Source organism: Pleurodeles waltl, chromosome 6, assembly GCF_031143425.1.
Source record: "Pleurodeles waltl isolate 20211129_DDA chromosome 6, aPleWal1.hap1.20221129, whole genome shotgun sequence".
Lineage (NCBI taxonomy): Eukaryota > Metazoa > Chordata > Amphibia > Caudata > Salamandridae > Pleurodeles > Pleurodeles waltl.
In genome coordinates this window covers 651,825,051-651,850,428 of record NC_090445.1, presented here as the reverse complement: position 1 = coordinate 651,850,428, position 25,378 = coordinate 651,825,051, and the positions used below count along the sequence as shown (strand labels likewise).

The window sequence follows — 25,378 nt, the reverse complement described above, 5'->3', positions numbered from 1 at the left end:
GCAAGAAAAGAGTGTGAGAAAGAGGACACAAAGTGCAAAAAAATTTGAGGAAAAGAGAGAGAGGCCCAAAAGAGAGAGGGCATGAAAATTGGAAGTAAGTAGAGAACAGGCATGAGAGAGTGAGAGAGAGTAGGCTACAGGTGGAGCGGGGTGGGAGCTTCGAGACGCAAGCCGAGGTCTGAAAGGGTCTTGACTAGTCGAGCACCAGTCCGAGGTAAGTGGTAAGGGACCTGGGCCTAGGCACCTGTACAATGGAGTTTCACAGCGGCTGACATAGGAAGTAGGGACAGAACGGATGGAAGTGAGAGGGGGAAATGTATGGGAGGGGCATAAGGGGCAAAAGGGGTGAGAGAAAAGAGAGAAACTGCACAAAAGTAAAAGGATGCTGAAAAGAAAGGTGCATGAGGGGAAAGGGCCTAAGGAGAGGCGCAAAAGTGGATGGGGGAGGAAAAAAGAGCAGAAGGCTGAAAAAGCACTTGAGAGACAAGAAGAGAAACAGTAACACGAGAAAAAGAAAGCAGAAAGCACAAAAATAGGCAGACAGGAGACAGGCACTAAAACATGGAAAAGAATGAAAAAGACACCAGAGAGCATGAAAAATAAAGAAAGATAGGGCAGAAAGTGCAAAATTATCCCTGAAAAGAGGTCCTAAAGAGAGCGGGCATGGAAATGGGAAGGAGGTAGAGAACTGCCACAAGAAAGAGAGAGCAAGTGCAAAACCAGATGAGAGAGACAGGAGAGAGGTGGCTCCAGGAGGAACGAGGTAGCAGCCTCAAGGTGCAAGGCCAGGTACAAAAGGGCCTCGATTGGTTGGAGGACCAGTCTCAGGTAAGCAGAGCTGAGCCTAGGCATCAAACCTCCATCAAGCCAGGATGATGCATCCTGTCAACACCCAAACCGTCTGTGTGAAATTGACTGGGAGGAATGCACAAAGGTCAATTGCCAACTACACCTAGTCATGTGACTCAGGATGTAGGCTGCAGGCACCAAATGATTAGAGACAAGAAAATACCAAATTACTAAAAGTGTAATTTTTAGAATTGTGACTTAAAATCCAACAATAACATTAAGGAAGGTTTTACATTACAATCCCTCCCTCAGACACCAAACGTGAAATTCATACCTGCTCCGAAAAAATAGTTACCACTTTTTAGCTGTAATAAGGAAACCTAATGTTTTCTAATAAGAGAGGTAGGTCTTGCAATGGTGAAAAACAAATATGTGAATTTTTCAATACTAAGACATGTAAAACTTAAAAGTACATGCCCATCTTTTCAAATGCAATGCATCCTGCCTAGCGGACAGTTTAGGGACTACCCTAGTTGTGACATATGTATTAAAAAGGAAGATTTAGGCCTGGCAAAAGGTTTATTTTCCCAGGTCAAATGGCAGTTTAAAACTGCACACAGAGGCTTCAATGGCAGGCCTGAGAAAAGTTTAAAAGGGTTACTTAAGTGGGTGGAACAATAAATGCTACAGGCCAACTATTACCATTTAATTTACAGGTGCTGGGGATATGTAGTACCAGTTTACTAGGGACTTACAAGTGAATTACATAGGGTAATTGGGTATAAGCCAATTTTACCATGTTTAAAGGCAGGAGCACAAGCACTTTAGCACTGGCTAAGAGTGATAAAATATGCAGAGTCCTAAACTCAACAAAAATGAATTTCAGCAACACAGGAGGAGTGAAGGCAAAAGGTTTGGGGAAACCACACCAAAGATGTCAGGCCTCATATGCTGTGATTGCTGATAGTAATAGTTTTTCATGAAAGTTTGCAACGCTTTATTGATTATAAGGCATGCAGATGTATGCAATGTGTTATTAATTATAATGTCTGTAGGTGGATTATGGTTACTGAAGTCAGTGATGGATTATAACATGTGGTACTTGGTCTGTAAATGTGGTAACCTTTGTAATGTCAATATGCCTGCTTGTTTCAAAGTGACATCCTCCTATATAATAATGTGCTAAAGGGTTTGGGGTGGGACTGTGATTTGTTGGGTCATGACACTTTCTTGGTATAATGTGACTCAAAGGTAGGGTCATCAACCTTATGTGTAATTGTAAATAGTATTTAGTAGAGTGTGTGTGTGTGTGTGTGTGTGTTTTAAATGTACTTTTCTTTTTCCAAAGAAAAACATCAACTGGGCAATCATTATTGAGTGTTTTGTTGCATGCCAGTGAATGGTGATTATTAGCTCACTCTACCTCCCCTTGAGTGCACCTTGGGCTGCTCTGCTTTGCTATCCTGAAAGAGTCAAGTGCTACAATATGATGTGTGGTTCCCAGAGAGGGACAATTGGGGATCTACTGCTTGCACAGTTTTCACATCCTGCACAACCATTAGTCTAGTTTCCTTAAAATGTTTGATTGGTTCAAAGTTGAAATTGCCAGGGCCTAAAAGTGGGATGGATGGTGGGTGCTTCTAAGATAAATTGTATGTCATCTCTACAGCTAATAATGGTACAGTGGTGCCTGGGAAAGGGCACTGACTTTAGTGGAAATGTTCTTAACCCCGAGGGTGCCCAGGACGAGCTGGTCTCGCCCTCGGCAACGGTTGTCCGGTGCCCAGGACGAGACCCCCTCGTCCTGCTATTGGCCCCCGGGGGGAGCGCTAGCACTCCTCCCGATGGCCAAGCACCCTCCTCCCCTGGGCAGGGATGGGAGGGGAATCGCTTTCCCTTCCACCTCTGCCCCCCGGCCCTGCGTGGTATCTGATGACAGAGGCCTTCCCCTCCACGCTGGAATCTCAGCTTCTAGTGCCGATCAGTGGAGAAATGCAAAAGCATTTCTCCTCCGATCACGTGGAGGGGGCAGAAAGGCATGAAAGGAGAGGAAAGGCTTTTCCTCTTCTTTCATGTCTCTCTGAGCATTTCTGCTGCCCGATCGCGATACGACACCAGGGATTTTTTTTTTTGTATTTCAATAAGGGGAGGCCGCTCCCCAGGGGGGCAAATTATTTCTTGCCCGTTTCTGCCCCCCCATGGGGGCAGATCGGCCTTGCGATCGCCCCCCCGGGGGGGGGGGGGGCAGAAACCACTAGACACCAAGAATTTTTTTTTTTTCATACTTGCGCATAAGGGGAGCGGCCCCTTGGGCAAGGGCTGCTCCCCAGGGGGGCAAATGATTTTTAGGCCATTTCTGCCCCCTCTGGGGGACGATCAGACTAATATTATTAGGCTGACCTGCCCCCGAGGGGGGGGCAGACAACCACTTGATACAAGAGATATAATTTTTTTTTTTTTTTCTTTTTATGTTTGGGGAGTGACCCCTTAGGCAAGGGTCGCTCCCGGGGGGCCAAAATATTTTTAGGCCATTTCTGCCTCCCCTTGGAGCAGATCGGCCTAATATAATTAGGCCGATCTGCTCCAAGGGGGACAGAAACCACTAGACACCAGGGATTGTTCATTTTTTTCATACTTGTGCATAAGAGGAGCGACCCCTTAGGCAAGGGCCGCTCCCCAGGGGGGCAAATTATTATAGGCTGATCTGCTCCAAGGGGGGGCAGAAAATCACTAGACACCAGGGATAATTTGTTTTTGTTTATTTTTATTTTTTTATGTTTGGGGAGAAACCCCTTAGGCAAGGGTCGCTCCCCAGGGGCCAAAATATTTTTAGGCCATTTCTGCCTCCCCTGGGGGCAGATCGGTCTAATATAATCAGGCCGATCTGCCCTCAAGGGGGACAGAAAACCACTAGACACGAGGGATACATTTTTTTTGTTTATTTTTATTTTTTTATGTATGGGGAGCGACCCCCTAGGCAAGGGTCGCTCCCGGGGGGCCAAATTATTTTTCGGCCATTTCTGCCTCCCCCGGGGGCAGTTCGGTCTAATATAATTAGGCCGATCTGCCCCGGGGGGGGGGAACCGCAAGACACCAGGATTTTCTTTTTTTATATACTAATGCATAAGGGGAGCGGCCCCTTTGGCAAGGGCCACTCCCCGGGGGGCAAAATATTCTTAGGCTTTTTCTGCCCCCCCCGGAGGGGCAGAAATCTCTAGACACTAGGGATATATATACATTTTTATTTACTTTATGTTTTTATTTATGACAAGGGTCGCTGTCCTTGGGGGCAAATTGTATTTAGGCCATTGGGGGGCCAAAGTTGTTCTGCCCATCAGTGGGCAGATTAGGCAATTACCCCCGATCCACACCCCGGGGGGACAGAAAGTCTGCTAGATGCCAGGGAATAAAAAGAATAAAAGAAAATAGTGGGGCGGTGGCTACCAACCAGTATGGGCCTGGTTGTGCCCCCCCCGAAATGAAGGGGCTAACAGTCTTTCAGCTCTCCCCTGTACACTAAAACATCTTATCCCATGGCAAGCAAGAGGACATTTGATTATTTTTGGTTTTTGTTTTAAATTTGGGCCATGAGAGCTTGGTAACTCTCAAAATCGTCCCACTTGGAATGGTGAGGGCTGCACATTTTTTTACTTTGGGACGCTGCCATGTTGAAAAATCCACAAGACCTTGACACATCTGAAAACTAAACATCTAGTTGATTCGAGGGTGGTGTGCTTCACATGCACCCCGCACCATTTCCTTACCCGCAATGCCCTGCAAACCTGCAACTTTGCTGGAAAGCACACATTTTTCCCACATTTTTGTGATGGAACCTTCCGTAATCTGCAGAAATCCACAAAATTCCTACCACCCAGCATTGTCTCATCTATACCGATAACATTTCTGCTGCACTTGTCAGCCTAAAAATGTTTTTTTTTCAAACTGCCCTTTTGGACCCACTTTGGTTCCCCCTCAATTTCAACGTTTTTTTGGCTCTTTCCTGTCACAAGCACTTGGCCCACCTACACAAGTGAGGTATCATTTTTACCGGGAGGCTGAGGGGAACGTTGGGTGGTAAGAAATTTGTTCCGGTGCCGTGATCTCACACAGAAATGTGGGAAAAATTCGATTTTTTCAGCTAAATTTGAGTTTTGCTGAGGATTCTGGGTAAGAAAACATTGGGGGATCCACGCAAGTCACACCTCCCTGGACTTCCTCGGGTGTCTAGTTTTCAGAAATGTCTGGGTTTGGTATATTTCCCTAGATGGCTGCTGAACCCAGGACCAAAAACGCAGGTGCCCCCGGCAAAAACAGGTAGTAATGTATTTGATAATTTTGATGTGTCCAGATAGTGTTTTGGGGCATTTCCTGTTGCGAGCACAAGGGCTATCCACACAAGTGAGGTACCATTTTTATTGCGAGACTTGGGGGAACGCTGGGTGGAAGGAAATTTGTGGCTCCTCTCAGATTCCAGAACTTTCTGTCACCGAAATGTGAGGAAAACGTGTTTTATTTTGCCAAATTTTGAGGTTTGCAAAGGATTCTGGGTAACAGAACCTGGTGAGAGCTCCACAAGTCACCCCATCTTGGATTGCCCTAGGTCTCTAGTTTTCAAAAATGTACAGGTTTGGTAGGTTTTCCTAGGTTTCGACTGAGCTAGAGGGCAAAATCCACAGGTAGGCACTTTGCAAAAAAACACCTCTGTTTTCTGTGCAAAAATGTGATGTGTCAATGTTGTGTTTTGGGGCATTTCCTGTTGCGGGCAGTAGGCCTACCCACACAAGTGAGGTATCATTTTTATCGGGAGACTTGGAGGAACACTGGGTGGAAGGAAATTTGTGGCTCCTCTCAGATTCCAGAACTTTCTGTCACCGAAATTTGAGAGAAAAGTGTTGTTTTAGCCAAATTTGAGGTTTGCAAAGGATTCTGGGTAACAGAACCTGGTGAGAGCCCCACAAGTCACCCCATCCTAGATTCCCCTAGGCGTCTAGTTTTCAAAAATGCACAGGTTTGGTAGGTTTCCCTAGGTGCCGGCTGAGCTAGAGGCCAAAATCCACAGGTCGGCACTTTGCAAAACAAACCTCTGTTTTCTTTGGGAAAATGTGATGTGTCAACGTTGTGTTTTGGGGCACTTCCTGTCGCGGGCGCTAGGCCTACCCACACAAGTGAGGTACCTTTTTTATCGGGAGACTTGGGGGAACGTAGAATAGCAAAACAAGTGTTATTGCCCCTTGTCTTTATCTACATTTTTTCCTTCCAAATATAAGACATTGTGTAAAAAAGACGTCTATTTGAGAAATTTTGATGTGTCCAGATAGTGTTTTGGGGCATTTCCTGTTGCGAGCACAAGGGCTATCCACACAAGTGAGGTACCATTTTTATCGCGAGACTTGGGGGAACGCTGGGTGGAAGGAAATTTGTGGCTCCTCTCAGATTCCAGAACTTTCTGTCACCGAAATGTGAGGAAAACGTGTTTTATTTTGCCAAATTTTGAGGTTTGCAAAGGATTCTGGGTAACAGAACCTGGTGAGAGCCCCACAAGTCACCCCATCCTAGATTCCCCTAGGCGTCTAGTTTTCAAAAATGCACAGGTTTGGTAGGTTTCCCTAGGTGCCGGCTGAGCTAGAGGCCAAAATCCACAGGTCGGCACTTTGCAAAAAAAACCTCTGTCTTCTTTGGGAAAATGTGATGTGTCAACGTTGTGTTTTGGGGCATTTCCTGTCGCGGGCGCTAGGCCTACCCACACAAGTGAGGTACCTTTTTTATCGGGAGACTTGGGGGAACGTAGAATAGCAAAACAAGTGTTATTGCCCCTTGTCTTTATCTAAATTTTTTCCTTCCAAATATAAGACATTGTGTAAAAAAGACATCTATTTGAGAAATGCCCTGTAATTCACATGCTAGTTTGGGCACCCCAGAATTCAGAGATGTGGAAATAACCACTGCTTCTCAACACCATATCTTGTGCCCATTTGGAAATACAAAGGTTTTCTTGATACCTATTTTTCAACCCTTTATATTTCAGCAAATGAATTGCTGTATAACCGGCATATAATGAAAACCCATTGCAAGGTGCAGCTCATTTTTTGGCTCTGGGTACTTAGGGTTCTTGATGAGCCTACAAGCCCTATATATCCCCGCAACCAAAAGAGTCCAGCAGATGTAACAGTATATTGCTTTCAAAAATCTGACATTTCAGGAAAAAGTTACAGAGTAAAATGTAGAGAAAAATAGCTGTTTTTTTCACCTCAATTTCAATTTTCTTTTTATTTCAGTTGTTATTTTCTGTAGGAAACCCTTGTAGGATCTACACAAATTACCCATTGCTGAATTCAGAATTTTGTCTACGCTTCAGAAATGTTTAGGTTTTTGGGATCCAGCACTGGTTTCACACCCATTTCTGTCACTGACTGGAAGGAGGCTGAAAGCACAAAAAATCATAAAAATGGGGTATGTCCCAGTAAAATGCCAACATTGTGTTGAAAAATTGGATTTTCTGATTGAAGTCTGCCTGTTCCTGAAAGCTGGGAAGCTGGTGATTTTAGCACCACAAACCCTTTGTTGATGCCATTTTCAGGGGAAAAACCACAAGCCTTCTTCTGCAGCCCTTTTTTCCCCTTTTTTCTTTTTTAAATGAAATTTTCATTGTATTTTGGCTAATTTTTTGGTCTCCTTCAGGGGAACCCACAAAGTCTGGGTACCTCTAGAATCCCTAGGATGTTGGAAACAAGGACGCAAATTTGGCGTGGGTAGATTATGTGGACAAAAAGTTATGAGGGCCTAAGCGTGTTCTGCCCCAAATAGCCCAAAAAAATCCTGGCACCTGAGGAGGGAAAGGCCTGGCAGCGAAGGGGTTAATGGAATATGACAGTTTGTGGCAAGTAGAGAAGGTGTTAAGCAGAGAGGTATGCTGATAGAATCCTCGTACTGGTGCCCAAACACAGTGCTCTGCATGCATGGTGCCAGGTGACGGGCCAGTGTGCATGGTGGCTGGGGTCGCTCACTGACTGACCCAAATTTCAGACGGCTTTAGTGTGATGAGGAGGAGTGTAGGTCAAGGTACTATGTAGAAGACTTTCTCACATATCGAGCGAGCATTTAACGAGCAACATATCAGGGAATTTTTGGAGGTGTTGGACTTTAGAAGTTGCACTGTTAGTTGGACATTGCACCATATGAGAATAATTAGGTTGGGGATCTTAGCAGGGCATTTATGTATAAATATGTGGGGTGAATAGACTGGAACGTTTGCACAAGCAAATTTGTCATTTGAAAGGAGATGAAAGGAGATGATAAATGGAAGATATATAAGGAGTAGGTACTTAATGATAAAGTATCCAAATCTGTTTACATTGAAGTAGGGCATATCTTTATGGTTTATAGCTCTGAAAACAAGTTGCATCTTTATAGTATGTCTTGATGTGTGCCAATGGAGTGAAGTAAAATGATTTAGTACTAACAAATGACACGTCTTGGGATTGAATAAACAGGGCATCCTAGAATTTGCTGAGGGATCACTTGCTCCTTGTGAGACTAGGACATGGTCCACTACAGTGTCACCTCAGGAAGTAAACACGCTCTACAAACGTCCATATGTGATATAAAGGGTGCAAAATGTTTGACACTAAGCAAGGAAGAATCTTGAAAAATAGGCCATAACTCAAAAGGTGAACAAGCATTTGCAATGCAATGGGTCTTGCATCTGCTTGGGTTAGAGCTATTAGCGTTGTAAAATCCTAACCCGACTTTTCTTGCCACATAAATTCATAATTAAAAGTTAAACAGTTTCACGTAAGGGAGCCAATTCACAGTGCCGTGGCCGCCATGAGCATCAGCGTGAAGATACACACAAAAGGAAAACATGTTCACTCGCAGTTAAACTAATCGGCAAAAGTGCAATCAGCCATGTAACAGGGGCGATAGTCAAGGCGGTAACAAAACCTCCCCAAGGAGGGACAAAGGTAAACCATTAACCAATGTCATCAAAGGATTTTGTGAAGGGCAAGCCCACGAACGAATGGTAGTGATGGGCGTGAGGTCGGCGTTGCTAAAAGCCCAGATACATACTAACACGTCTGAAAGGCAGCCCTTGCGCGCTGCAGTGACCGACCTAAAAAGGGTCCTCTATCAGTTGTATTCACTATCACAAGTATTTTACAGCAGCCATTCATTGCCTAAAGTCTTAATAATAGAGCATTTTGCCTCGGAGGTTGCCATGATTATATCAAATGCCAGTGACAACTCCTGTTTGTCACTATAACAGTTTAATGGGGTCTGCGCTTTAAATATGGCGTGAAACATGGTGAGTTTATGTTTCTATCCTTCGGGTTTATATTCATCCATCTTTATAATATCAGTAGCGATTCTTTATTAAGTAATAGGGGAAACAATTCCTTCTTTTGTTGGCCTTGGTGACACTAAGACTCGATGCACAACCACTAGATATGTATGCATGCATCACATTGGCATGATTTACGTCTGGTGTCTCTCTTCAGGAGCACCACCAGTATATTTATGGTACAGTCGCAATCAGATGAAGAGCTGGTGTTCCTTACCTCCCTTATCTCAGCTGCATCCAGTTATTATTGCAGCAGCTACTCTTGTTCGTACAACTATCACGTCATGGCCTGACTACAGCTAGAGTTTCTAGTGGACATCCATGGACAAGTTCCAACAAGCACAGAACTATGGTCCTAGGATTTGGAACAACATTCTTATGGCAATCAAAACAACGCTAAGCCTGCCGAAATTTCAGGAAAGAGTTGAAGACGCGCCTCTTCAACAAATACTACATCACCATGCAGATGCAGCTCCTCTTTAACAAACAATACATCACCGCAGAAGCAGCGCCTCTTTAACAAGCACTACGTCACCATGTAGATGAACTGCACTTCTGCTCCCAGAAACCAGCTATCTCTCCAATCTCTCCTTGATAGTATCCATGCCTTTGATCCTACATTAGGTGTTGGTGCCCTTAGATAGATCCTTACAACACAAATGATACAAATATAAAAGCACACACTGGTCGAATGTTATCTGTGTACACATATGTGAGTACACCCTCAATATTTGCAGACGTGCTACCAGCCTCTGCATATAGGTATTAAGCAGAGGCAGAGCCAGAGATAACACTCCAACTGAGAGGCCATTAACGTGGACTAAGGATGCTACTGACTGTGACCCGTTTGAGGGAAAAGCCAGCCCCTTATCAGGCAATACCATCATCTTGAAGTCAAAAACTGTGCGTCCACACAATCCCCAGCTACCTCCTGATGAAGTTGCTCAAAGCAAACAGAGCCACCAACTCAGGCCCATATTTATACTTTTTGACGCTAAACTGCGCTAACGCAGTTTAGCGTCAAAAAGTTTTGCGCCGTCTAACGCCATTCTGAAGCGCCATGCGGGCGCCGTATTTATTGAATGGCGTTAGCCGGCGCAAGCAGACCGGCGCTGCCTGGTGTGCGCGAGAAAAACCACGTACACCAGGCAGCGCCGGCGTAGGGGGAAAATGGCGCATGGGCGTCTTAAAATGGGGCAAGTCAGGTTACGTCGAAAAAATCGTCGTAACCCGACTTGCGCCATTTATTTTCGACGCCCATCCCCCATCAACATGACTCCTATCATTGTAAAGATAGGAGTCATGCCCCCTTGCCCAATGGCCATGCCCAGGGGACTTCTGTCCCCTGGGCATGGTCATTGGGCATAGTGGCATGTAGGGGGGCACAAATCAGGCCCCCCTATGCCACAAAAAAAAAAAAAAAATATACTTACCTGAACTTACCTTAATGTCCATGGGATGGGTCCCTCCGTCCTTGGGTGTCCTCCTGGGGTGGGCAAGGGTGGCAGGGGGGGTCCCTGGGGGCAGGGGAGGGTACTCTGGGCTCATTTTGAGCCCACTTGTCCCTTAACGCCATGCCTGACCCAGGCGTTAAAAAGCGGCGCAAATGCGCCGTTTTTAGCCACGCCCACTCCCGGGCGTCTCTTTTGCCCGGGAGTATAAATACCACGTAAAGGCCTGGGAGTCATTTTTTAGACGGGAACGCCTCCCTTGCATATCATTAACGCAAGGAAGGGGTTCACGCTAAAAAATGACGCACATTCCGGGAACTTTGGCGCTATTCGCCTCTAACGCCATAGTATAAATATGGCGTTAGTTGGCGTTAGTTTAGCGTCGAATTTGCGTCGAAAAAAACGACGCAAATTCGGCGCAAACGGAGTATAAATACGGCCCTCAGTGCGGTGGCCTGGTCTGAAATCCTCTGTCGCCACAAAGCTTTGACATAGCTTATCATAGTTATTCATCAAGTCTTTGGGTGTTTATCAGTATCTCACCAGCCGTCCCTGTGGTTGTCTCGCTATTTAATTATCTATATCACTATATATCTATATAAAAATGTCTGCATTTTTATTAGCAGTGTGCAGTTGAATGTCCCTGTTTCCACGAATTGCTGGGCACGCTCTGTATGGAGCCACAGCCAGCAAAGGCACAGTTTCAGCCTAAATTTTGGGAAAGAGTTAAACGAAACCATTTCCAAAACAAGTAAGCGAATTGAATAAAATTCCAGCCTGCATAAGTGAATATTCATACATAAATGTTATCTTCTCGACGATTTGAGTCCCTGTGTTGCACTTTTGATAAATTATGGATTCAAATACGGTATAACTATAATCAATATTTTGCCTACGAATTTTTCATGCACTGTTAATCAGTTTCATTTATGTTTTCTCACAGGACAAGTTTACAGTATGGCATAATGTGCCTGAAGAGGTTAAACTATGATCGGAAGGAGTTGGAGAAAAGACGAGAAGAAACGCAGCATGAGATCAAAGGTCAGCGCACTGTATAATGAAGCCTACTGGGTCTGTGACTAGACGTGCTATGCCTGTCGATATTAGCATGCTATAGGATATTAGCATGCTATGGGAGGTTCTTGGCTATAGATTTCTTTTTACACATCTTGTTTATTCTCCGCTGTTTCTGCGCTTTTACATGTTTTCTTGTAGTTAACAATTGTTTTCTGTCATGCTGCAAGTAGATCTGGGTGAAATTTTAATTTCCCAGGCGCATTTCATATAATTTTGGGAAGATTGTGTTGCATTTATCCAAAATTCCTGAAATTACACAATTGTGGCATGTTGCACTATTACAGCACGATATTGGTAACATTATATTGTGAAAACGCGAGAACATTAATATCGTTCACAGTGCTTGTGTTTTTAATGCTGTTTTTTATTTGGAGCAAAAAGCATTCTTGAAATTAAAATAGACTGAGTGATGAATTTAAATATATTGGCAAGGGCAGGTTTACATTTCACTTGACTGTGGAATAACGCATAATTTTCCTGACATTTTCCATACTTATGCGAAGCCAAATTACTCCAATCTTGCACAACGACATAAGAATGTTAAAAAATCATGTGGCCTCCCACACCTAGTGATATCTTGGTGTAGTCCTGTTTTCTAGTTCTTTCAACAAGTTTTACCAGAGAGAAAAATACATCTTCAGGAGTATTTATTTATTCTCTTTTATTATTTAAGTGCAAACCCAAATGGACATCATCACAGTCTATCCAAGGTATACTGAGCACGAAATGTACAAAGCCCTTTTCGGACTCAATCACTAACCACTCCAACAAGTTTTACCAAAGAGAAAAACATATATTCAGGAGTATTTAGATATTAATTCACTTTTATTATTTAGTACAAATCCAAAAGACATCAACAAATGTATCCAAGATATAATACTGAGCACGAAAAAGGGTCCGGATGTACACAGCACTTTTGGGTCTCAAACCATGCAATTTTCAAAATTACAGGGTTTGCAACTGCAGAAGGGCTTTTCTTAATGTACAGAAGCACTTGTATGAGTTGTAAAATGTTTGCATTTTCTTTTTTTTACAGGTTTTATGATCCTCTCTGAATTACAGATAGCAGGGATTTAAAAAGGGTGTTTCACATCTACATCTAATTCGTAAATATATGTATCACTGATTTGCGACTTCATCTGTAACTACAAACCATTGAAGGGTTACCGATCACCAAGTCGCACAGTAGAAAGTGTCTCTTTCACACACCTTCCCCTTCATGAACCATGTCAGTGTTCTTGGAGGGAGAAGGCAGTGTTCCAGAGGATCACTGACTTCTCCCACTGATGTTTTTCTAAATGGAAACTATTTTTAGGTTAGGGCCTAACAGACAGTGCTGCTGTCTGGTTTGCTAAAGACATCTTGGGGACATTCAGAAAGTTGACCTAGGAATGCCTTCCGCTCGTTGATTACCATTGACTTTGTTGTTCGTAACTCACACTTTCTGGCTTTCTATTTGCTGGCTTTATTTGCTTTAACCCCATCTTATTTTGGAAACCGAGTTTACAGGGTTCTTGCATGAACTCCCTTACGAGACCTTTAAATCCTACTTTTATCTCATCACATTTGCTGTGCAGTTAAACACTGAGGTCAAATGTCAGGCATTGTCTTCCAAGGGTGTTTGTTTGTTTACTTTTCTTTATATGACTTCAAAGTGAGAGGATTTATGGGACAATCTTGCTGGATAGTGGGGGGTAGGAAAGAGTTTTCTCTAGCACAGAATAACATTTAAATGAGCTGTGTAGGTATCTCAGAATAGATCAGAATTATGAAGGCACAAATGAAGCACCTTTTCTGATATTTCTGATGTGTTTTGGAAACAAATACTTCAATATACTCAAAACAAATCATTAAAAAAGATGATTCAAATCCCAGAATTTTTGGATGTGTACCATAGTTTTATTAGTAAAACTGTATGTCTGTGCAAATCTAATGGTAATTTAAATTGAAAATGTAATGGCAGTGTGCTACCCTGCCATGAATACTCCCTTCTATGCCACTCCACTCTACTCTATACCACTCCACACCAATGCACTCTACTCTACATCACTCCGCTTTACACCACTCCACACAGCACCACACTACTGTACTCTGCACCACTCCACTCTATGCCACTGCACTCGGCGACACTTCACGCTACACCTCTCTACTCTATGCCAATGCACTCTTCGACATTCTACTCTACACCACTCCACTCTATTTCACTCTGCTGTGTGCCATTCTGCAACACTGCACTTTACGCAACTACACTCTTTGCCAATACACTCTATGCTTATGCATTTTACCCTGTAACTCTCAACCTTCATTCAATGCCAATTCACTGTATGCCCCTCTAATCTACTCTGCACCACTGCACTCTATGCCTCTGCACTCTACACCACGTTGCTCCTTTACAGTCTATTCCACTCTACGCATCTGCACTCCACTCTGCACCACTCCACTTCACTGTACTCTAAAAGAAAAAAAATCTTCTGTTTCCACTGCACTCCCTGGGACTCTACTCCAATCTATGCCACTGCACTCTGCGCCACTCCACTCTTATCCATTGCACTCTACACAACTACACTCTGGTGATCATTATGACCCTGGCGGAAGGCGGAGAACCGGCGGTATGACCGCCAACAGGCTGGTGGTCTTACTTTGTGGAATTATGACCATGGCGGTTACCGCCATGGTCATCCGCTGGTTCTCCGTTCCGCCCGCTGGGCTGGAGACCTGGGTCTCCAGCCTGGCGGCTGTCACTAGACCGCTGGCGGTATTTGGACCCGGCTTACTGCCGTGGATTTCCAGCGGTTTGAACCGCCATGAAATCCATGGCGGTAAGCACTATCAGTGCCAGGGAATTCCTTCCCTGGCACTGATACTGATAGAGGTCTACCCCACCCCCCACCCCGACTCCCTCCCCTACACCCCCCACCACCCCTGCCACCCCCCAAAGGTGGCAGGGCACCCCTCCCCACCCCGACCCCCAACATCACATCACCCATACCCACACAACACGCACGCAGGCACCACCTACACACTTACACGCACACACGCCGACATACATGCCTACATCCACACACACAGTCAGACACGCACACCCACATTCAAACATACACGCACACATCCATACAGACATACCCACAGACATACACGCACTCATTCCCATACACACAACACCCCGCAAGCATACACGCACTCACACCCCCCTCTACATACACACACGCACATACCCATGCACCCACACAACACACAACATCCCCCCACCCCCCTCCCCTCACGGACGATCGACTTACCTGGTCCGACGATCCTCCGGGAGGGGACGGGAGCCATGGGGGCAGCTCCGCCGACACCACACCGCCAACAGAACACCACCACAGCGAATCACAGGACGTGATTCGCTGGGAGGTGTTCTGTTGGCGTGGCGGTGGAGGTGGAGCAACCTCCACTTCCCCGCCTCCCGCCAGTATGGCTGTTGGCGGCTCTCCATCCGTAAAAGGACGGAGAGATGCCAACGGTCATAATAGGCTGAGCGGCAAACCGCCACCTCTGGCGGTCTTCCGCACGGCGGTCCCTCAGCGGTCTTCAAAAAAGACCGCCGAGGTCAAAATGACCCCCTCTGTCTTAACCACTGCACTCTTCACAACTGCATTCTGCCAACTGCACTCTATGCCACTGCACTCTACTCTGCATCACTGTACTGTACTCCACTGCTCTCTATGCTACTCTATTCCACACCACTGCACTCTGACACTTTATTCCTGCAACACTGCACTCTCTGCCACTGAACTCTCCACCAGGTTAGTCTGCACTACTCCACTCTATGTCCCTACACTATATGGCACTATACTCTATTCTGCACCACTCTGCATTGTTGTTCTCTGCACCGCTCTACTCTACTGCACTCTGCACCGCTTACGCTACTGCATTCTATGCCACTTGAGTCTACTCTGCATTCTATGCCATTCTACTCTGTGCCACTGCTATCAGCATCACTCAAGTCTATGCCACTCCACTCTGCACCACTCTTTGCTACTGTATGTCACTCTACTCTGTGGCACTCCGCTCTGCACTACGGCACTCTATTATGTACCACTCTAATCCATGCCACTGCATTCTACGATGCTGCATTGTGCGCTGCTGAATTCAGTGCCACTGCACTCAATGCCACTGCACTCTACACCACTATACTGTGCAACACACTTCACCAATGCTCTCTACACCAGTCCACTCTACTCTATGCTACTTTAGTGTATGACAGTCTTCGTGGCGCCACACAATCCTGCTCCAATATACAACACTCTCTGTCATTCCACTTTACAACAACCAACTTCACTCAACCCCATTCAACTGTACAACACTCCACGCCGCTTTACACTATGCCACTAACTTTTAGCCATGATGAACAGCAGCCACGCTGGTGATTAAGATGACTAAAACACATTGGCAAAGCCATTAGCTGTTGCAAAGGAGAGACCTATTGGCTTTGCCAATGCTTGTTTAAGTGTATTAGCAGTGCCTTAATGGACATGAGCCTCTTTTAAAAAAAACTACAGGCTTAGAGGTATAGTGTCCTTTTCAGGCCTTACTCCCTGCAGTGGCAACCAGTCATGGACTGTCACAAAATTTCTGTCTGCCTATGTGTCAGATTGCAAATTGTATTCCCATTCACAAATCGCTCGGTGTGCAAACTGAACACCTGTGGTTCGCAAAGTGGAATGATACATCAGAAGCTAAAGTGTCCGTATGTAGTTCAGACAGGTAATAAATATAATATTTGCTTTACTGTCATGTATGTTGCAAAGGAGCTGCACACATCGTAAATTAAAAACAATATCTTTGCAATATAGCCAGTGCAGTTGATTCATTATAACATATCATGTGTGTTAGAAATGGGGTCTTTGGTTGGCAGTCAGGTTACCCCCTGTCCAAGCAAGGAACCTCACTCTAGTCATGGTAAAGGAGAATCACACTTGGTTAACCCCTGCTTTCCTCCTTGGTAGCTTGGCACGAGCAGGCAGGCTTAACTTCAGAAGCAATGTGTAAAATATTTGTACCAACACACACAGTAATTCAGTGAAGACACTACAAAATGACACAACACAAGTTTAGAAAAATAGGGAATATTTATCGAAACAAAACAAGGCCAAAACAACAAAAATCCAACATACACAAGTCAAGTTATATATTTTCAAACAATAAGAGTCTTAATCCTTAGAAAACAGAGAGAATGCTGTTAGCGCTCAAAAGTACCTGGGTAGCATCAAAATAAAGCTGCACGGACGAGTGTGTGTTGAAAAAGGCCAGCGATGCTTCGATTTCTCACTAGCAAGCGAGACCATGTGTCGTTCCTCCTCCAGCTTAGTAGGCGTGTGTCGTTTCTTCTCTCCGGCAAGTGAGCGATGCATCGATCCAGACAGGCACCTCAGGTCCGGGCAGGCTTTGTGTTGTTTTTCCGCACCCAGCAGTGTTGTGTTGAAAATCCGGTTGCACGGTATTACAAAACCGTGCTGCGTGGGGTTTGCGTTGTTATCAGCCTCAGTTAGCAGGTGTTGTGCATCGTTTCTCCAGCCGCGTTGCATCGATCTTCCAGCAGCGATGCAGGTGGAGCATTGATTTCAGCCACGAAGCCGGCAATGCGCCGTTTATCAGCAGTGTCTCGGAAGGTGCATCGAACATTTCCCCGCATGGAGGTCAGTGCATGGACTTTCAGTTCTTGTCTGCCAACTTCACCTTTCAAGGGCCCAGGGACTGGATAGGGCACCACTTGGCAGGGTAGGAGTCTCAGCAGAGAGTCCAGGTGCTGGCAGGGGAAGTCTTTGATGGCCCTGAAACTTCAACAACAGGAGGCAAGCTCAGTTCAAGCCCTTAGAGATTCTTTTCAAGCAGGAATGCACAACAAAGTCCAGTCTTTGTCCCTTTCCACAGGCAGAAGCAGCAACTGCAGGATAGCCCAACAAAGCATTGTCACAGGCAGGGGCAGCACTTCTCAGCTCTTCAGCTCTTCTCCTTGGCAGAGGTTCCTCTTGGTTCCAGAAGTGATCTGATTTTCAGGGGTTTTGGGTCCTCTTCTTATAGTCCTTTCTGCCTTTGAAGTAGTCCTACCTCAAAGAGAAGTCTCTGTTGTTTACACGATCCTGCTTTGCCCAGGCCAGGCCCCAAACAAACACCAAGGGGTTGGAGTCTGCATTCTGTGAGGGAAGGCACAGCCCTTTCAGGTGTAAGTGACCACTTCTCCCCCCCTCCTAGCACAGATGGCTCATCAGGATATGCAGGCTACACCCCAGCTCCCTTTGTGTCACTATCTAGAGAGAGGTGCAAACAGCCCAACTGTCAAACTGACCCAGACAGGGAATCCACAAACAAGCAGAATCGCAGAATGATTTAAGCAAGAAAATGCCTACTTTCTAAAAGTGGCATTTTCAAACACACAATCTAAAACCCAACTTCACTAAAAAATGCATTTTTAAATTGTGAGTTCAGTGACCCCAAACTCCACATGTCTATCTGCTCCCAAAGGGAATCTACGCTTTAATCATTTTTAAAGGCAGCCCCCATGTTAAACTACAAGAGAGATAGGCCTTGCACACTGAAAACCCAATTTGGCGGAATTTCACTGTCAGGACATGTAAAAGTCATAAGTTCATGTCCCCCCTTTAACATACACTGCACCCTGCCCATTGGGCTACCTAGGGCCTATCTTAGGAGTGCCTTACAGGAATACAAAGGGAAGGTTTTAGGCCTGGCAAGTGGGTACACTTGCAAAGTCGAATTGGTAGTTTGAAACTGCACACACAGACACAGCAGTGGCAGGTCTGAGCCATGTTTACAGGGCTACTAATGTGGGTGGCACAACCAGTGCTGCAGGCCCACTAGTAGCATTTGATTTACAGGCCCTGGGCACCTCTAATGCACTGTACTAGGGACTTACCAGTAAATCAAATATGCAAATCATGGAAAGGCAATTACAAATATATTTTACATAGGAGTGTTTGCACTTTAGCACTGGATAGCAGTGGTAAAGAGCCCAAAGTAACAAAACAGCAAAAACAGAGTCCTGCACACATCAACAACCTAGGAAACCGAGACAAAAAGTTGGGGGAGACCACGCCAAGGATGCCAAGTCTAACAATGTGGAAGACTGTAATCTTTTTACATTTGATTGAATTTTGTTTTCTTATTAAAGATGTGTTCTGAAGTCAGAACGTGCCTGCAATAAGGAAATGCTATGCACACTTGCCTGTAAAAGGTTATTAGAAGCAACTTGTAACTTAGCATTGCTCAAGGGGCAACGAGTACTTCCCACAGTGTGAAGGAAGCTGGTGGACATGAGTCCAAACACTGTCTGTGTGGTAGCAACAGTTTGTAAAATAAACTGTCACTTCTTGCTTTGGGCCTGCATACTCCCCTCATTATCTTGGGCAAGGAATGACTCTTTGCAAGAAAGAGATCCTGCAGGAATAAGTAGTGCAGGACCGTCCAAGGAATACAAATAATGTAGCTCACCTCTGAAAGAAAAAGATTTTTGTTAATTGGATGAGTATTAAAGGGGTACCTTATCTCATATATCTTGCTTACGTATAGCACAGTGTGCCCCTCCCCTGCTGTTTCTATGTGCTGAAATTGACAGGTGGTACTATTCTGCAATGTAACTATACAAAATGTACTGTTCTCTGCAGTATGGAAGGCTCAGTTGGATTGTCTGCCTCGAAAGATGTCAGTGGCATTCATTTAACTTACTGATCAACTTCTAGAGTTTTCCCCCTAAAATGTAATGGAGTTTGCATTCATTATTGAAAGAAGATCTGGTATAGTAAAGCCGAGTCCAGATTGAGATCATCCCAAAGAGATCTTTTCATGGTGTTTTGGGATGAAGAATGGGCTAAAGGCTGTGGTTAGCATGCGTTATTGCCATGGCAAACTCTGTCACTTATGAGTGCTAAGTTTATTTCTTACCCTTTGTGACAATCCACATGTATTTCGAGGACCAAGGCCCTGACTCAGAGTCGGTCGGGAAAAAGGTGCTATTAATCGCACCCGATAAATAATGTACCCTGGGGTGCATTAATTTTAGGGTGAGATAAATAGCACCAATTTTGGGAAATAACATGTAGCCTTCAGTGCCTGTTGCACAAAAATACACATAGCAAGGTAAATACCGTACACTTCCCCCTATTAAATTGCTGCAGGTTTGATCTGGCAAAAGTCAACAAAGACTGAATGATTAAATGGTAATTTTCTAATGTAGTAAATACCAGACAACTCGGAATTCCGATTCTTAAGCAAACAGGTGTTTAAGCGATGATGGGAAATTCCGAAGAGCTCGCACGCAAGGCCCAATTGTTGATATGTAGACTGTCATGATGTTGAAAAGTCAGGCGATATTTTCGCATCTTTACATTATGGACGCTTTTGAGGTGTGGCTAGATTTGATCGTTTAACCAAGTTCCTATTACTTTCTTACTGTTTGGCAAAATAGAGACAAAAAAAATCAAATTCAATAACAATCATCGATAGTTTTTGACAAAAAGAACACTTAGTAAGGATGTGCTGCACGAAGAGTTGTTTGCTATTGGCAAATGTGTGTTAAACCTTTGGTAAATTAGTAAAGTCCAACAAGTCCGCAATGTGTCTTTCAGTAATGGAGAGAGAAACATCCGTGAGACATTCAGTGCTGGCTGACTGCATGTCAGTAGAGGAGGGCTTAAATGTCCTGTGTGCCTTACAGTTCAGAAACAGCTGGAGGTCATATCAGTATGTTGGTAGGAAATCCATATGCTTTGCTAACCCCAGATTCTTTTGTCCGCACCTGTCTTTATGACCTCGGCCGAGGCCTTGGTCTACATTTTTGCCAAGAACCCATATGTTCATTGATATGTAAAGTAAAAGAAAAACTGTAAGAGGCAGGTGCTGCTTCTGTATGTTGTCATTTGCAGCTTTCAGAGCTCAGTGCACATAAGGCCATCTTCCCTGCAAAGACGCTGCCTGGACACGTGCACTGAAATACATCTTTAAAGTAAAGTGGGATGGTGCATTATTAATTTGTCTACAGCTACTGTATCCAATATGGCGCAGCCTAACACACTGAAATTACAATTTACACGTTTATGTTTTGTAACTTTGAAACAGTTGTTGAGTTGCTGTGTTTTAAGGCGCTCTAGGCAAGATGAGGTCAGTCATTTCTCTCTGTGCATGTTTTAAGTGTGGCAGTGTGGATTTCCCGGCTACCAACATCACATCATAGGTGCACGATGACAATTCTCTTAGAATTATTTTTATTAAATGATTTTCTAAAAGTCAGTTTTACCCTATTACGTTGATGGCACACATAACTCAGTGCCTGCACAAATATTTATTGATGTCTAGTTAAAAGCGTGAGCCAAAGGAGGCCACCACCACATCTTCCCCGGAAAAGACGCGATCCTGAAGCTCCCTTTTGTTTTCCAAATGGGTAGTACTACTACCTATGTATTTATTGATTTATTCTTTTCATATTATACAGGAAATGCAGTATAATTTATAGTAATAAAAAGTATTAACAATTTCACAGAGTGGATTACAAATAGTAACAAAGTTAGGTTAATATAAAAAGTCCTTGCTTCGATCATGTTTCAATACCACGGTTAGCAAGTATTGGCAGTTTACACACCTTTTATGAGATAGGTATGAAACACTTACTTTGCACTAGCATAAACCATTATCTACAAAACCCGAATACCACCTGTTTTAAAATGTATAAAACATTATTACCACACATATCAAAATTAGCTGGAAGATACTATTTTTGACCTCTAGCAGGAAGAAAACATTTTTTTTTTCAATTTTAGGTCTATGGTTATGGTCCGACAAACATATTTTATTTAAAATACATTCTGTAATCATATATCTTTTAAAACGGTACCTGGCATATTAAAGTCAATAATGTCAAGGTTTAATGCCAAACAATTGATAGCATTACTGACACAATGGTGGTTAGTTGAAAAAAAGAATGAGATTCACAACCTCACAATTTAAGCATAGTATCAATATAAAACCCCCTATCATAATGAATTCAAGTCAAGAGCATTTAGAGAACAACCCCTCATTACCATCAAATAGTGTTTACATATAGCGCTTTCTGCCAGTTTTTAATAGAATTAACTGAGCTGGTATATCATCCTAACCCATTAACCATACGCCACAGGATTTTGGCAGTATGAGTGGTGCTCCAATCCTTTGGCTTTTCGAGGAACTAAATACCACAGTGTTAGAAATAGGGTCTCTAGTTGGCAGAGGTATACACCCTTGTCCAAGTAGGAACCACAATCCTAGTCTGGGTAAGTCACACACAATCCACATTATCCTGTGCCCATCCTCTGGCAGCTTGGCACGGAGCAGTCAGGCTTAACTTGGAAGGCAATTTGTAAAGTATTTGTGCAATAAATCATTCAATAACACAGTGAAAACACCACAAAAATACACCACATAGGTTTAGAAAAATATAAGATACTTATCTGAGTAAATTAAGGTCGAAACGATCAAGATTTGATAAGCACAAGTTGAAAATCACTTTTGCAACAATAAGAAAAGTCTTAATTCTTCAAGAATCTACAAATGTCTTGTGTGCACAAAGTACCTTGTATGCATCAAAATTACACGCACGAAGACTGCAGAGGAGGAGATGCGTGGAAGAAGGAAGGTGTGCGTCGGATTACCTGACGTGCACAGACGATGCGTCGATTCTTCCTGTGCTGCAAGGGCTTTGCGTTGATTTCTGGCACACAGTCTTGGATCCTTACTGCAATGCGGGGTCTTTTGATGCCAAGGGACGATGTGTGGACATCCTGGGTGTGCAGGATTAAATCACAGGTGCTGCGTCGATCCAGTGTGGCGATGCGTCAAAGTTTCTGTCACATGGCAGGCGGTGTATCGATTCCTCACACAGGAAGTTGGGCTGCGTTGTTCTGGCTCGGTGATGCGTCGATCCAGTAGGGCTGTGCGTCGAAGTTCTGGTTGCAGCGAAGGTGCTGTGTCGATCTCCACTCGGGGATCTGGGCTGCGTCATTTTGGGTCAGTGATACAGTGATTTTTTCACCGCTGGGCAGGCTGTGCATCAATTCTGGCAGGCTGTGCATCGATTTTCATTGCACAAGGAGTTTCCTTGAAGAATAGAAGACTTTTTGGCCCTGAGACTTCAGGAACAGGAGGCAAGCTCAATTCAAGCCCTTGGAGAGCACTTCTTAGCAGGGCTAGCGGCCAGCAAGGCAGCAGGGCAACAGCAAGGCAGCAGTCCTTCACAGCAGAGCAGTCCAGGTGAGTCCTTTGGGCAGCCAGGCTGCTCCTCTTGGCAGGTTGCAGGATCTGGTTCAGAGTGTCTGTCCCAGGAAGTGCCTGAGTTGGTGGGGTTAGGGACCCAGGTTATATCCTCAAATGTGCCTTTGAAGTGGGGGAAGATTCGAAGAGTGGTTTCAAGGTGCACAAGGTCCCCTTTCAGTACAGGTCTGTCTGCCAGGGTCCAGTAGGGGGTTTGGCAGACCATTTTATGAGGACAGGCCAATAACCATTGAAATGTAAGTGTAAGGCCCCTCCACCCTTCCAGCCCAGGAAGACCCATTCAGTATGCAGATGAGTTCAGGTGTGACTTAGTATCCTTGTTTGTGGTTGTCTGGGTGAAATGCACAAGGGAGCTGCCAACCAGCCCAGCGCAGACGTGGCTTGAAGACAGGCTGTAAGGCACAGATGGATTTTAAGAGCAGAGAAATGCTCACTTTCTAAAAGTGGAATTTCTAAAATAGTAATATAAAATCCAACCTCATCAATAGGCAGTATTTTGTATTATCATTCTGGCCATACTAAATATGACCTGGTTACCCCTTTGTGATCAGAATCTACCACTGACACAGTATATGATGGTAGCCCTAATGTTAGCCTATGAAAGGAGCAGGCCTCACAGCAGTAGAAAACGAAAGTTTTTCACTACCATGACATATAAAACACACAGATATATGTCCTGCCTTTACCTACACATTACCCTGCCCTATCGGTTACCTAAGGCCTACCTTAGGGGGTAAATTATATGTAGAAAAAGGGGAGTTTAAGGCTTGGCAAGTAATTTTAAATGCTGAATCAAAGTGACAGTTATACTGCACACACAGGCCGTGCAAGGGCAGGCCTGAGACATCGTTAAGAGGCTACATGTGTGGGTGCCACAACCAGTGATGCAGTCCCACTAGTAGCATTCAATCTAAAGGTCCTGGGCCCTTTACTAGGGACTTACAAGTAGATCAAGTATGTCAGTTGGGTATGAACCAATGTTACCATGTTTTAAGGGTGAGAGGATATGCACTTTAGCACTGGTTAGCAGTGGTAAAGTGTGCAGCGTCCTAAAACCAGCAAAAACAGTGTCAGAAAAGTGGAGGGAGGCAGGGAAAAAGTTGGGGGATGACCACCCTAAGGCTGTCAGGTCTAACACACAGTTAATTGTTGCCCACAGAAGTTGCCTTTCCAGTATGCTTCTTGAAAAAACTCCATTAAACTACTAATTTAGTTTGATTAGGTATGTTCCCTCTCACAGGTTAACATGGGGGCTACCTTTAAATCTGATTAAGGTGGATATGTGGAGTTTAGGGTCTCTGAGATCACAATTTTAAAATACATCTTTTAGTAAATTTGATTTTGAGATTGTGTGTTTGAAAATGCCACTTTTAGAAAGTGAGCATTTTCTTGCTTATACCATTTCTGTGACTCTGGCTGTGGACTCCCTGACTGGGTCAGTTAGACAGTTGGGCTGGTTGCACCTCACACTAGACAGTGACACAAAGGGAGCTGGGGTGTATCCTGCATATCCTGATGAGCCATCTGTGCTTGGAGGGAGGGGAGGAGTGGTTACTCACACCTGAAAGGGGTGTGCCTGCCCTCACACAATGCAGTCCCCACCCCCCTGGTGAGTGACTGGAGCCTGGCCTGTGCAAGGCAGGATTTCACATTCAAAAGAGACTTTACTTTGAAGTAGGCCTACTTCAAAGGGGAAAATGGGTATAAGAAGGGCACCCAAAACCACAGACTTTAGAAACACTTCTGGAAACAAGAGGAACCTCTGCCTGGAGACTGTCCTTTGTGGAGCTATCCTGCAGTTGCTGCTTCTGCCAGAGTAAGTGGGCAGAGACTGGACTTTGTGTGCCTTCCATCTTGAGAAGAACTATCCAAGAGCTTGATTTAGATCTTCCCTCCTGTTGTTTGAAGTCTCAGGGACAGCAAAGACTTCTCTTTGCCAGCACCTAGAGTCTCTGGAGAGACTCCTACTCTGACCTGTGGTGCCCATCCAGTTCCTGGGCCCCTGAAAGGAGACGCTGGCAGCCAAAGAAAATTAAATCCATGCACAGAGTGCCATGCGGGAAAAAAAGATAGACGCAACTCCGATCTGCGGCTGAAGAAACGACACGCCGCCAGCTCCACTGCTGAAAATCGATGCTCGCCAGAAACAGGACCGAAGAATCGCCGCACGGAGCAGGAGAAATGATGTGCAGCATCGCTGACGGAGGCTGGGAGATTGCAACCCTCACTGCGTGGTTTTCGTATCATCGTGCAACTGGATTTCCGACGCAAGTACTGATAGGCGTGTAAAAACAATGCAAGGCCTGCCTGGACCTGAGAGTGCTGACTGGATCGACGTATCGCTCGCCTGCGGAGAGAAGGAATGATGTGCCACGTCCCGACGAAAGGAGAAATGACACAAGGTCCAGCCCATGAGTGGAATCGACAC

General features: G+C 44.6%; 1 protein-coding gene across 5 annotated transcripts in view; it reads left to right on the top strand.

The window, feature by feature from the left end:
* The window catches only part of PPFIA4 (PTPRF interacting protein alpha 4), a 3,105,259-nt gene that overhangs the window by 2,536,989 nt on the left and 542,892 nt on the right, over positions 1-25,378 (top strand). For all 5 annotated transcript variants that reach the window (XM_069239004.1, XM_069239005.1, XM_069239003.1 and 2 more), the window contains one exon: positions 11,522-11,619. In XM_069239004.1, coding sequence (XP_069095105.1) covers positions 11,522-11,619 — 98 coding nt within the window. The remainder of the gene's footprint in view (positions 1-11,521; positions 11,620-25,378) is intronic.